The 15,000-nt window shown below is 33.3% G+C and overlaps 1 protein-coding gene across 4 annotated transcripts in view; it reads left to right on the top strand.

The window, feature by feature from the left end:
- Window positions 1–15,000, top strand: part of shisal1b (shisa like 1b) — an 85,519-nt gene that overhangs the window by 46,795 nt on the left and 23,724 nt on the right. For all 4 annotated transcript variants that reach the window (XM_087311651.1, XM_087311650.1, XM_087311649.1 and 1 more), the window contains exons 2-3: window positions 3,676–3,832; window positions 10,058–10,271. In XM_087311651.1, coding sequence (XP_087167777.1) covers window positions 3,751–3,832; window positions 10,058–10,271 — 296 coding nt within the window. In that variant the 5' untranslated portion in view covers window positions 3,676–3,750. The remainder of the gene's footprint in view (window positions 1–3,675; window positions 3,833–10,057; window positions 10,272–15,000) is intronic.

Raw genomic sequence — 15,000 nt, 5'->3', positions numbered from 1 at the left:
AATAGGTTTAAAACATTTAAATTTAAAGTATAGAATTGTAAATAAAAAAGAAGGGAACATTAGTTTACCAAATGAAAATGAAGAAATTATATTAATCATAATTTCCCCAAACAGGACAATTTCAGGGTCTGAAAACCTTGGAAAGTAAAACAAGTGCATTTGTTTTGTTTTTTTAGTAAAAATAAAGTTAGATTGAGTGACTATAAAAGAAATTTTCTTACTGAGAAAATGGAAATGCCTGTGTTACTTAGCATCGGAAAACCAATAACGCTAAATTAATCACATGAAGCATGTTAAGGCCAATCTAATGGCGGCTTTTAGTCTCCCCTGCAAAAAAAAAAAAATGTTTTTCTTACTTGGTCAAAAATTCTAAAAATTCTTGTTTGAGTCCTGCGAGAGCAAGTGAGTTTTTCTTCAAAACAAACAAAATAATCTGCCAAGCCAGGGGTGTCCAAACTCAGTCCTGGAGGGCCGATGTCCTGGAGGTTTTAGCTCCAACTTGCCTCAACACAGTTGCAAGGATGTTTTTAGAGAGCCTAGTAAGAGCTTTATTAGCTAGCCTAGGTGTGTCTGACTTGGGTTGGTACTAAACTTTGCAGGTCACTGGCCCTCCAGGACTGAGTTTGGACACCCCTGAATTAGGCAAATGAATCGTTTTTCCTTTCGCTTACAGCATTGGCAGATTATTTCACTTGCTTTAAGGAAAAACTCACCCAATTTTGACATATTATTTCTGAAAACAAGACAATAGGTTTTGCTTGTCTAGAAAATGCTTCTTGATTTAGGAATAGTTTCATATTTGAACTAGAAACAAAAGAAAAAATCCAAGTAAGAAAAGCATTTTCTATGCACAGCTAGAGTTTTAAAGCCGACGATAAACTTCCAGCGAAAGCTTGATGTGACTATTTTCAGTTTCACAAGGTTGTTTTTACAGCATTGATGTTGTAATGTACAGTATTTACAATACATTCAGTTTAATAGACTTAAGCATCAAGTTGTTCAAACACAAAAAGAGATGAAAGACTGTTGTAACCACTAGCGCCTTCAGAAGCAACAGGCTAATGCAGAAATTCCATTGAAAATAATGGGGTAAATCAAACGGTCATATTTTAAAGACATGGAAGGGGGAAATGGATTTTAAAGCAGTGCTTCTTGTCTGGCCTGAGACCCACTTTATATCCTATATCCAACAGGCAGTGAAGACCGCTGATTTTAAAAGAAATCAGATCTTAAACATGGTGATTTTGTAATGTTAAGACAGTTTACCAGAAGCCCTTGGGCTGCCTGCCTGAAAATTAGAAGTCTGTGCTTATAGCCCATTGCCATGAGGCAGGGTTAGCATTAGCCGTTATCCCTTTTAGGCTAATGATTTTAAACTTGTCTTAAATAAAACATCAAAAGGATGATGCAAAGATATCTGATAGCACACAGACACACAAATAATCAGTATTTTACCTGATTATGATCATCTAAAACACTTATTGGTGGACATGGCTGAGATTTAGAGCAATTGCAAATCGGCATCGCTAATCGTGTCACTCTAAGCAATCAAAAACATGATTTTATGCCTAAAACAAAAGACAAATCGTATGACATATACATCAGGCACTTACAAAAGCTTAATGCTAATGCTTTAATTCTAAAATCAAATCAAAACTCAATAAACGTTAGCGGTCATGAAACTCAACAAGGAAATCGGGATTACTATCACAGCAATGACAGAAGAAACCATAATACGAAGCAAAGAAAATTAATGTCATCCTACCAGAGAATGATGAAGGAGGGAAATCTCATCTCTCGGCCTGACTTGTGAAGCACAGAAATCACTTTTTTAATTACACCTGCTGGAGTTTTCAAAATGGCTGCTCACTAAACTGACTTCCTGTGCTAAGAACTACACCACCCATAATGCAGCAGCCACGTTTGGTTGCCTATTTATTAGCACTAATTCTAAAAATTAATCATAAATAGCACATGTTAGCTGTGTAGTCCATTCTTTATTTGAGTTTAGACGTTTTGAGAAATGTAGTTTAAAGTTTAAGCATGCACAATTTTCCTAAATATGTTTATCATTGCTTTTTGTAAGTAACTGTATACTGTAAGGAAATGTATTGTTTGTTGTAAATAAGGCAAAGATAAAGGGGTTATAGCATTATAGTAAGAATAATAAGTATAGTATCATTCTGGCAGTCTTGCTAATTCTTAATTATTCATATTTACCATCAACTTCAGTGCAAAAAAGTTTCAAAGTTTTTCCAATATACACCTATATATATATATATATATATATATATATATATATATATATATATATATATATATATATATATATATATATATATATTTATTTATTTATAGGTGTATATTGGAAAAACTTTGAAACTTTTTTGCATATATATATATATATAAAATCTAGCAATTGCTGGAATAATATTATTAGTAATTTCAAAACACTGAATTACATGAGAACTTTTGCAGAAGAGCTGAAAAAGTGTGGGGGGTTTTTGTACAAATTTACTTAAACATCCTGTTTTATTTTAATGTTTTTTAAACACAAATGACTTAAATCAAATTTATCATTTGGTCTAAATGGGTTGTCACCATTGTTTTGAGGTTGGTCGGACTTTTTACCAACTAGAAAATTATTTTTGCAGAACATTTCAGGGAGTTTCTTTTATATTACAGAGCCTTCATAATTTTTTTAGGCTAACATTTTTCAAATAAAGTGATGTCCCTGGATGTACAACATGTGTGCAGTAAATGTTATCTCATCCTTGTTATTTTTAGATTTTTTTGTTGTTTGTTTATTCATTCAGAATTTAGCAAATTTGACATTTTGTTTCGTTCAGACATATATATATGTATATATATATATATATATATATATATATATATATATATATATATATATATATATATATATATATATATATATATATATATATTGTCTTCATTTTTACTTCTTCATTTTGTCACAAACCTGTTTGGGGTTTTTTCTTTAGAGAAGATAATTGACTTCCATAGTTTAAGCTTTTCCTACTATGAAAGTTAATCAATCCAACATTCTTCAAAATATCTTCTTTTGTGTTCAACAGAAGAAACTAAATGTACACAGTAAAAAATATCCGTACATTAGCAGCTTTCCATATTTTGTTATTCATGTTTTTATTTTTCCCTGTTTGTTTATGCTTTTGAATTGCATTATGAGACCTTGATCTTTCTTCTTTTAACCTTAAAAAGATGGAAAAGTGACTTTTATGAGCATTTTTTGTATTTTAATGTGATATATTGTCTGGGTTGGTGTTGTATGTCACGCTACAAAAACCCTTGTAATAAACTGCCAGTATTTCCTGTTATTGTACAGACTTATTTCTCTATATATTATTTTTTATACCTCATATTTTTAAACAACTAAAATGTCAGTAAAAGTCACTTTGTTAATCTGCAGAGTTAAATTTTCAGGATCAAAAGTCGAGCAGACATCAACATCCCATAATGCAATTCACAAACGCAAATAAACAGAAAACACTTTTGTTGAACTATCCCATTAAATTGGTGTAAAGCTGTAGACAAACAGCAAAAATGTTGATGTACAGAAGCAAGATTGTTTAGTGCTGGGTCAAACAAAAGCAGCTGGAGTATAAAGTGTGATGCTGAAGTTCTGTGTTTGTGCAGGTCTGCACTGATGAAGAGCGGCTGCAGATGAAGATGCTGTCTGGAAGCGGCTGAAACTCTTTCCATCCTCCCCTGATGGAGGACAAGAAGATGAGCGTCACGCGTCAGCAGACCTTCAACATCCTGACCATTATCTTACTCCTGCTGCCGAGCACAGGTGAGAGACGCACACATGTACCATCGACGAACTGAGCTTTCACAAACACTGACTACAATTATATGAGTATGAATAATGCCGTGCCATTATATACAATAATCAGAGTAAAGACTTAAAGGGATAGTATACTTAAAAATGAAATTTACTCACTGTTTACTCGCCCTCAATCGGCTATAAACATTTATGAGTTTATTTAGGCGCTGATCACACTGAATGTGATTTTGTTGACGACAAAACAAAAACTTGAAGTAAGAAATTTAAAAGTAATTTTTATTCATTCATTCATTTTCTTTTCGGCTTAGTTCCTTTATTAATCCGGGGTCGCCACAGCGGAATGAACCTCCAACTTATCTAGCATATGTTTTACGCAGCAGATGCCCTTCCAGCTGCAACCCATCTCTGGGAAACATCCTTACACACTCATTCACACTCACAGACAATGTAGCCTACCCAATTCACCTGTACCGCATGTCTTTGGACTAAGGGGGAAACCGGAGCACCCGGAGGAAACCCACGCAAATGCGGGAAGAACATGCAAACTCCACACAGAAACGCCAACTGACCCAGCCGAGGCTCGAACCAGCAACCTTCTTACTGTGAGGCGACAGAAATAGAAAGAAAGAAAAAGAAAGAAAGAACGAAAGAAAGAAAGAAATATTATAGAAGATATTTTGAAGAATGTTAAAACCAGTAACCATTGACATACATACAGTAGTAGGAAAAAAATACTATGGAAGTCAATGACTTCCCATTTCCCACACTTCAAAATATGTTCTGTTGTGTTCAACAAAAAAACTTTTATAGTTACATTTTTACATTCATTATAATACATAGGATAACACTGAATTTCATGTTGAGTTAAGGAGTTTGTTTACTTTTTTAAACAAAAAAAGAAGATATTTTGAAGAATGCGTGAACAAGTAACCATTTACATCTGTATTACTATGGAAGTCAGCGGCTTTCCATTTCCAACATACAGTTGAAGTCAGAATTATTAGCCCCCTTCGATTTTTTTATTCTTTTTTAAATATTTTCCAAATAATAATTAACAGAGCAAGGACATTTTCACAGTATGTCTGATAATGTTTTGTCTTCTCGAGAAAGTCTTATTGGTTTTATTTCGGCTAGAATAAAAGCAGTTTTGAATTTTTTATGAACCATTTTAGGGACAAAATTATTAGCCTCTTTAAGCTATATTTTTTGCCAAAAATCTACAGAACAAACCACTGTTATACAATAACTTGCCTAATTCCCCTAACCTACCTAGTTAACTTAATTAACCTACCAAAGCCTTTAAATGTCACTTTAAGCTGTATAGAAGTGTCTTGAAGAATATCTAGTCAAATATTATTTACTGTCATCATGACAAAGATAAAATAAATCAGTGATTAGAAATGAGTTATTAAAACTATTATGTTTTGAAATGTGTTGAAAAAAATCTGCTCTTCGTTAACAAGAAATTAGGGGAAAAATAAACTAGCGGTCTAATAAATAAGGGGGGATAATAATTCTGACTTCAACTGTACTTCAACAGAAGAAGTTTGACATCTTAACTTTTAAAACTGCTGCAATCCATCTCTGGGAAACATCCATACACACTCATTCACACTCACAGACAATTTAGCCTACCCAATTCACCTGTACCACGTCTTTGGACTGAGAGGAAAACCAGAGCACCCGGAGGAAACCCACACAAATGCAGGGAGAACATGCAAACTCCACACAGAAACACCAACTCACCCAGCCGAGGCTCGAACCAGCAACCTTCTTACTGTGAGGCGACAGCAATACCTACTGTGCCACCGCATTGCCCTTTTTTGTTGCAAATAAACAAATAAAAGACAGCATCACAGTTGGTTTGTTTGATGCTGGTTTTCTCCATGCTGTCCGAGGCTGTAAGCTCTGCTGAGAGAGAATGACTCACGCCTGTCTTTAATAATTAAAGAGGTTTTTGGATTTGATCTTGCTTTATGACCTCTAATCTCACACAATCCCGCCAGTCCATCAGTGTTGTGGAAGCTCTCAGCGGAACCTGAACACACACGAACACACGCACACACACACACACACACACACACACACACACACACACACACACGGACAAAACAGCAGACAAATTGAACAGATCAGAGAGACTGGAGAAAGAATGGCCACATGAGAGTCTAAATCTGATAAGAGGCTGTTTCTTCATCTGCAGCCTCCTGCAAGTCTGACCACTCGACTTTTATTGAGAAAAAAATGGGTTTAAATTGGTTGTTGTGGTCACTTTAAATCAGGGCTGAACATTGACTTTATCTTTTCTTTATATTTTGCTACATTTAAAAAAAAAAACTGTATTATGGAATGAAATCAAAACACTCACATTTTAAAAAAGAATTGACAATTAATTTACATTTAATAAAATAGCAATGTATATGTATATATACAAACACACATCCAACAGTTCTGTCTGGTTCTTGAATCTGATTGGCTGATAGCCATGCGATATTCTGCCAGTAACAGCACTCGTCCAGCCTCTTAACCCTTCACCCTTGTGTATTACTCCACCCACAAACAGCCACAAGCAGAGGACACTTTACAGTTTGACAAATATTGCTGCTGTTGGGCAACATAATGTACTTTTGAGGCTTTTTTAGTGGCGAATGTAGTTGTTTAGTTTGCAATGCTGTTTATTGATAAGGATAGTGCCTATTTTAAAATATTTATAATTTCTGAGAGGCTATTAGCCTATCCTTGAGCAAACATGGTTGACAATATTCATACACAAGATGGCGACAGAGACCATATAATAAGCCCTAAGAGAAAAACAGCATATATTGAAACTACAGCAGTTCCCATGCTGATACACTTCTGGTGACCTGTTATTGTGAACTTTTTACCATTTTATACGGTTCCTTATACAGCATCAATGTTGTAATGTCATTAAAATACATTCAGTTAAATAAACTTTAGCATTTATTTAGTTGCTCAAGCGTAAAACGAGACAAAAAGCTGTTTACTCGCACGCGCCAGTCAGAATCGGCAGGCTAACGCAGAAGCTCCAATGAATATACTGGGGTAAAATAAATGCTCATATTATAAAGATATGGTGGGAGAAATGTAATTTAATGCAGTGCTTCTTGTACAATCTGAGACCCACTGTAAATCGGATATCACTCAGCTAGTGGAGATCGCAGATTTTTAAAGAAAAACAGACCGCACCGGATTTTGCATTGGCATTAAATTCACCGGAAGCGCTTAACCCAGGTTACTGGCAAATTAAAAGTCCTATTAGCATGCTTTGACATATACCCCATTAAACAGGTAAATGACTTTCTAAGTTCATCTCTTGATCTTTTGTATGGTGTAGTGCTGTATTTATACCATAGAAACATTGTGATCTCCCGACTGCAGCACAAATACTGGGAAATCTCTGTAGACTGATGGCATTTCATGCTGTTTAGCCTTATAATCTTAAAATGTCAGCAAAATCGTCTGTTTGGTCATCACTTAGACATTACGCTAGAGAATCATTCAAACACTAGCTCTAAAGTGACCTTAGTGAATGAGCAATGGTTTCTGCTGTTTTTAACGTCAGCTGCAGATGTGAATAAAGGGCAGAAGTAGTTCCTCTTACAAAAGGATTTTGAGACTCCGTGTTTGATTTTGTTTTTTATATACACAATTGTGCCGTCAAACTAAATACATACAAACAATTATATGCAGAAAATGAGTAAAACATTAAGTAAAATAAATAATAAAATTGTCTAATTATTGAAAGTGACCCCAACTAGGTAAAAACCCAGTTAAGTAACATTATTACACTGTAAATACGCACAAACCATTTTTTAAAGAATTTTGATAAGTTCATTTATTTATGTTCCTTTGGATTAGTCCCTTTATTCATGAGGGGTCACCACAACGGAATGAACCGCCAACTTATCCAGCACATGTTTTACACAGCAAATGCCCTTCCAGCTGCAACCTAGCACTGGGAAACACCCATAACCTCTCTCACACACACTCATACACTACGGCCAATTTAGTTTATCCAGTTCACCTGAAGCGCATGTGTTTGGACTGTGGGGGAAACCAGAGCACCCGGAAGAAACCCACACCAACACGGGGAGAACATGCAAACTCCACAGAGAAACGCTAACTGACCCAGTAACCTTCTTGCTGTGAGGCAAAAAAAAAAAAAAAAAAAAAAAAAAAAAAAAAAAAAAAAAAAAAATATATATATATATATATATATATATATATATATATATATATATATATATATATATATATATAGTTAATTAAATTCAATTTAATTTAATAAAAAAAATTATGATTATCTTTCCCCAAAAATGTACATTTTAAAGCAAATGAAAATGCAGTCTAAAGTGCACTAGCATCTAAATCTATTAGATATTCACTTGTTTATAATATAAATTGATAATAATAATAGCACTTTGGTTTTGTTCATAATGTCAAGGCACACTGTTGCCATGGAAACTTCCTCACACCAACACGAGTTCTGTTTGTGAGCATCAATTTAGCATGAGGTGAAAATATGCATTTATTCTCACTTTTAATCAAACTTTGTCCACTGAAATATTCAATATGTAACAGACGGACGTGGTGTAGTATTTTAAGACTCTCTGCTCTTTGTTTTGATGCCCATTGAGGCTTTAAGCCTTCATCAAACACCCCGAAAACACTCATAATTTGCACCCTGTATGATTGAGCATTGAAAAATCACAGGCACTTTAGTTCTGGTAATTTTTCTCCTCACATTTGACTAAATTAGCAAATCCAGCTGAACATGAAAGGCAGAGAAATGCAGACTGAAAGCGGAGAACGTTTTAATTGATCAGAGTCTTCTGAAGAAGAGGAGATTTATGATAAAAAGCATCTTCTAAACGGAAATGAAGGTTTCGCTTAGTTCATCTTCACCCACTACTTAACTTCAGAAGAAAAAGCTAGAGATAAAGATCTCATTGCTGTGCTTTGCTCAGTGTGACTTCTCTGATTGGTGGAATTGGTTCAGCACAGCACCATGGGTAATGTAGTTTTTCTGCTTGGATTTTGCTATTAAACAACTTTTTTGTTGTTGTTTTTTTTAAATAAACAAATAGATGGGTTTAACAACAGTCATATTTTAAGGATAAAGACTTCCAGAAGGTTATTATTGCAGAATAAAGCCCGACAGATTTATCAGCAGCCCAACGAAAGTGGAGCACTGTTTTATAAGACTAAGAGGCTTTATTCTGTGAAAACAACCATCCTAAATATACTTATTCCACTTATTACTTGCCACAAAACATTAAACTCAGACAGAAAACATTGTTTAGAGCCGTAATAACTTATTAATTTTTTATTAAATGCAAAGCTGACAGAATCAAAAACAGCTGATGGAGTATACACTAACCTGCACATTATTTAGACACAAGATGGCACCAAACAGTCAAAACCACAAAGCTGACTGAAAAGAAAACAGCTGATGGAGTATACACTAACCTGTGCATATTTATGACACAAGATTGCGCCAAACAGTTAAAAACGCAAAGCTGACAGAAACTAAAACAGCTGATGGAGTATACACTAACCTGCACATTATTCAGACACAAGATGGCGACAAACTGTTAAAAACGCAAAGCTGACAGAAACTAAAACAGCTGATGGAGTATACACTAACCTGCACATTATTCAGACACAAGATGACGCCAAACAGTTAAAAATGCAAAGCTGACAGAAACTAAAACAGCTGATGGAGTATACACTAACCTGCACATTATTCAGACACAAGATGACGCCAAACAGTTAAAAACGTAAAGCTGACAGAAACTAAAACAGCTGATGGAGTATACACTTAACCAGGGCTGTCTTCTTTGCTTTGGCACCAACGTCACAAGGTTCAAAAAGAAGAGAAAGAGAAGGCTGGATCCGGTGAACAATTAACATAAACTTAATGGAAATGAAAATAAAGCTCACCTATCCCTGTCACTATCATCATAATTCATCTGTTTTTTCTTAAACACCAAAGATCCTTAGATGCTACATATTACACCGTGTCCTAAAATCAAATGTCACGACGCTATTTTTTTTTTTAGGGGGTAAATTAAGTAATTTTTTCGACAACAAAATTGTGGCTAGCAAAAAATGCAGAGTGACTAACTGTCAACTGAAAACTGTCAACTCATGAATAGTCCTCATGAACCACATTTACAAGTATGTGTGTGTGTGTTTTTGTTTTTGTAGCTCTCTCCGCTCACTTTCGGGTGTGTGAGCCGTATTCTGACCACAAGGGCCGCTATCACTTCGGCTTCCACTGCCCTCGACTCTCGGACAACAAGACGTACATGTTCTGCTGCCATCATAACAACACAGCCTTCAAATACTGCTGCAACGAGAGCGAGTTCCAAACCGTCATGCAGGTCAACCTGACCACCTCACCCGACGCATACGGACACAAGTGAGTCTCGTTACTTTCTTATACCGCATACAGTCTCTTTCAGCTCATGACTCAATACAGAGTGCCTGGTTGCAACAGTAGGCATGCAATATTTGTTTTGGGTTCTAATGGAAGGTCTATTTCTCACTCAATATTTGCTGTTTTTCCACAAACAAAGAGTGTGCAAACATGAATGTGTGTAGATTATCTGGTCATGTGATCACATTATGCATACATTTTAATGTGATTTAACAAATACATATAAATGATTGATAGTTAGGAAATAATGATTTAATATTGCTCATCATGTTATAATTTATTGTAATAAATCGATAATCATTTAAATGTGTAATTACAGTTAATGTTTTAATTTAATTATTAAATAAAATTTATAAATAAGAGTATTAATTAGTAATGAATAATATATATATATATATATATATATATATATATATATATATATATATATATATATATGCAACAATTTCAAAAACTTTTTTCATATTGTCATTTTGGGGAATTGTGTATAGAATTTTGAGAAAATAAATAAATTTAATCCATCCTGAAATAAAGTGTAACCCAACAATATTTTCCTGATGTACTGTATATACAGCAGTTGCATAATACAATTATTATAATAATATAAAAAATCTGTCATTCAAAATATAATTCAATAAATCATGTTTTATTATTTTAATATTTTCCACAGTTTCTAAAAAAATTGTATAAAAACTAATATTGAGCCTTAATATACTAAGTCTTTGTCTTTTACTTTTTTATTTATAATTTAATAAAAAATCTACACATATATATATATATATATATGTGTGTGTGTGTGTGTGTGTGTGTGTGTGTGTGTGTGTGTGTGTGTGTGTGTGTGTGTGTATATATATATATATATATATATATATATATATATATATATATATATAAAATATAAACACAATCAGCAGGTCAATATAAAAGAAGGAAAATACAAAGTACATTAACTACTTTCTTACAGAGAGAAAAATAAAAAACAAAAAAGAAGGTGGTCGTTACAATAGTATAGGAGTGTATGAAGTTAATTAATTAATTAACTAAAAGCCTTACATAAACACTATCTAAATCTAAATCAAAGTCAATAGATAGCATTTCTTTATATAGTACCAAAAAACAGACACATTTTTTGTTGTTAAACATATGAAAAGATTTAAGCCAACCTCAGTCCGAAAACGTCAAAAAGTAGGGAGCGAAGCCATGTATTTAGTAAAATAAAATTAGCAGTAAGTTAATATAGAAAAATGATTAAATTACTGACTGACCAATCAAAATCAAGTATTCCAGATCTCTGAATTAACTTTGATGAATGTTTTTTCTTCCAACAACAACATGCTTGATTACATCACGCCACATTAAAAACTGTTTCAGAGGTAATCATTTAAAAAATAAAATCATATACAAGTCATATGTGTGTTTTTGGCCTCAGTCACACCTACTCGGTTTGCTTTGTAAAGCAATGAACCGCTTCAGAGATTGGAGAGAAGCGTCACTGAGCTGGAAGTTTCTGAAAGGCTGAATGTCCTGCTGGGATGCCGTTTGATTCTCATCTGCGGTCAGCAGGACGCGGCCAGTGATATTTACTGATGGCCTGAGGTTAAATCTCCCTTACAGAGTCAGAAAGGCAGATTTGAGTTATTGTGCATCTGCTATTGTCAGTCCAGGCGGTGCTGAAATAATGGCACACAGAGCTCAACAATCTGAATGTGCAGCAAAAATTGCAGAATCTACCAAGAGCGCAATTTTACAATCTGATTATTATTAAAGTTGAATTCAGAATTAATAGCCCACCTAAATATTTTTTCCCCAATTTCTGTTTTTATATTTACGTTTTTAAACATAATAATTTTAATAACTCATTTCTTTTATCTTTGCCATGATGACAGTACATAATATTTGACTGGATATTTACTAATATTCAGCTTAAAATGACATTTAAAGGCTTAATTAGGTTAATCAGGCAGGTTAGGGTAATTAGGCAAGTCATTGTATAATGATGGTTTGTTCTGAAGACAATCGGAAAAAAATTAAAAACTGCATTTATTGTAGCCGAAATAAAACAAATAAGACTTTCTCTAGAACAGCTGTTCTCAAACTGTGGTATGTGTACCAATAGTTGTACGCAGGCTTCCTTCTAGTGGTACACAGAGGAATGAAATATGTCATGTACATGCTACACACATTTTAAAATTTACCAAAAATGATGCATATAATATGCCATATATGACATATAGCCTATTTTTCTGAGATAATCTGCCATGTTTTTTTAAACTCTGCAGAGTTGTAGCTGCTTTACTGGGCCTACTACGCGACTGTATTTCAATACTGCTCATTTTGGTGTTACTTGGAGAGACAATTTATTTCTGAGGTGGTTTTTTGGTTGAAAAAAGTTTAAGAACCCCTGCTCTAGAATAAAAAAATATCAGACATGCTGTGAATTATTATTATTATTTATTTTTATTTATTTATTTATTTATTTTTGCTTTGTTAAACACTATTTGGGAAGTATTTGAAAAATAAAAATAAAAATTCCAAGGAGGGTGAATAATTCTGACTACTGTACATTATGTTTGATATATTGAAGAGTAGTATACAGGTGATATATCTGTAAATTAATGGTTATTTATTAGAAATACTTTTTTAAAATTTAAAAAAGGTAGAACTTTACTTGGCGTTTAGAACTAAAATAAGAAAAATGAATCTAAACGAGCACATGTCACTCCGCTGCTCATCCGTTTGCACTGGCTGCCAGTTGCTGCTCGCATCAAATTCAAAGCTCTGATGTTTGCCTACAAAGTGACTTCTGGCTTTACTCCTTCTTATCTGCTCTCAGTTCTGCAGATCTATGTGCCCTCCAGAAACTTGCGTTCTGTGAATGAACGTCGCCTCGTGGTTACATCCCAAAGAGGGAAGAAATCCCTTTCGCTCACGCTCAATCTGCCCAGTTGGTGGAATGAACTCCCTAACTGCATCAGAACAGCAGAGTCACTTGCTACTTTCAAGAAACGACTAAAAACTCAACTATTTAGTCTCCACTTCACTTCCTAATCTGCAATTGCCTCTCTGAATATCACACTAACTGTACCCAAAAAAAAAAAAAAAACTAATACTACTAATACTTCCCTTCTTAGACTTTACAGACCTGAAACTTGCATATAGCACTTATTCATTGTTGCTCTTAGTTGTGTAAATTGCTTTCTTGTCCTCATTTGTAAGTCGCTTTGTATAAAAGCGTCTGCTAAATGACTAAATGTAAACGTAATGTAAATGAATAAATAATTTCACAAAAAATAATAGACTGCATTATTTGCCACAGAAAAGATATTAAACGATTAATTTGGAAATAAATTAACTTTGTCATACAGACAGGATATTAATATCGCTGTTGTTGTTAATAATAAAATACTTCAAAAAAATAATTATTTTAAATATAATATTATTAAATATTACTAATTTAATATGCATAATTTGTTTACTCAATTTAAATACAGCAATATATAATTTGCCTATTGAAAAAAGTAATTATAATACATCACAATTAAACAAATGGTAAAAAATGGGTTTTATATTTAATATAAATAATAATAATATTTGTTTCAAATGGGGTGATCTCTGCCAAAAAAATGATCCTTTTGTTTTGAAAGAAAAAAGAAGTTCCAACTCCTAAATAATGGCTGACAGAGTTAACCGGTAAATTACATGTGGAAAAAATCAGATATACCCTAATAGACAAGGTTTTGTTATTTGAAAAAAATGGTTCTCTTTTATTTCCTTTTTACAAACTTGTGATTAATAAGTTTACTTTGCCTTTAGTACCTACTTTTATTGTTGGATAGCACTGGTGGGTGGTTGGTCGGGGAAATGCATGTTTTTTGTTTGTTTTTTTTGTTTTGTTTAATTATTATTATTTTTATGACTGTTGTTTGTTGTTGTTTTTTATTATTGTTTTATTTTTAATTTTTTTCAAATGTCTAATTGTTAGAATGCAAGTTTTGTTTTTGTTTAAGTGTATTTTCAAGTGAATGTCTGCAAAGATTTCTAATAATAAAAGTATTGAAACCAATAATAATAATAATAATATAATAAACATCATGATTGGCATTTTCATTATTTTGATATAAATATTTTGTTTAAATACTGTTACCTGATTAAACAGTGTTAACCGTTCATTTATTGTAATTTATTTTATTTTAGTGACGAAACAGCCAAGAACATTTACACTATAAAAGACAAGCTGCTTACTTTAACACAAACTTTTTGTGACCCACTTTGTTCCTCATAAATCTACCTTGACTTTAGTATGTCACCAGACATTTCTGGAGAATCCTAAAAAAGTATATGGACCTCTATGATTTATTGAACAATAAATAAAAATAAAAAAAAGCAATTGTCTGATCGGTGTATGTATCCCTTTACTAAATCATACTGCTATTGCTAAATAACATTAATTCTGCTTCGCCTACTCACAGAATCCAGTTTTCCTCTTTTTTGTTGTGACAAATGCTAATATTACGCAGCAGCATCAGAGATGGGATAAATCACAATTATAACACAATATATAACATTATGGAAACCTCAATATTGTGCTGTCAGAGGTCTTTCTTGACAACAAAAGGCCTGTGCTCCATCAAAAACTAAATCTTTAGCTTTTACCTCTGCTCTTCTTTTAGTTCAGGCAGAGATTTAGGCTTATTTCTGATTATCAGAGCAA

The sequence above is a fragment of the Danio rerio genome, chromosome 25 (assembly GCF_052040795.2).
Source record: "Danio rerio strain M-AB ecotype USA chromosome 25, GRCz13ab, whole genome shotgun sequence".
Lineage (NCBI taxonomy): Eukaryota > Metazoa > Chordata > Actinopteri > Cypriniformes > Danionidae > Danio > Danio rerio.
This window is presented reverse-complemented; position numbering and strand designations above follow the sequence as displayed.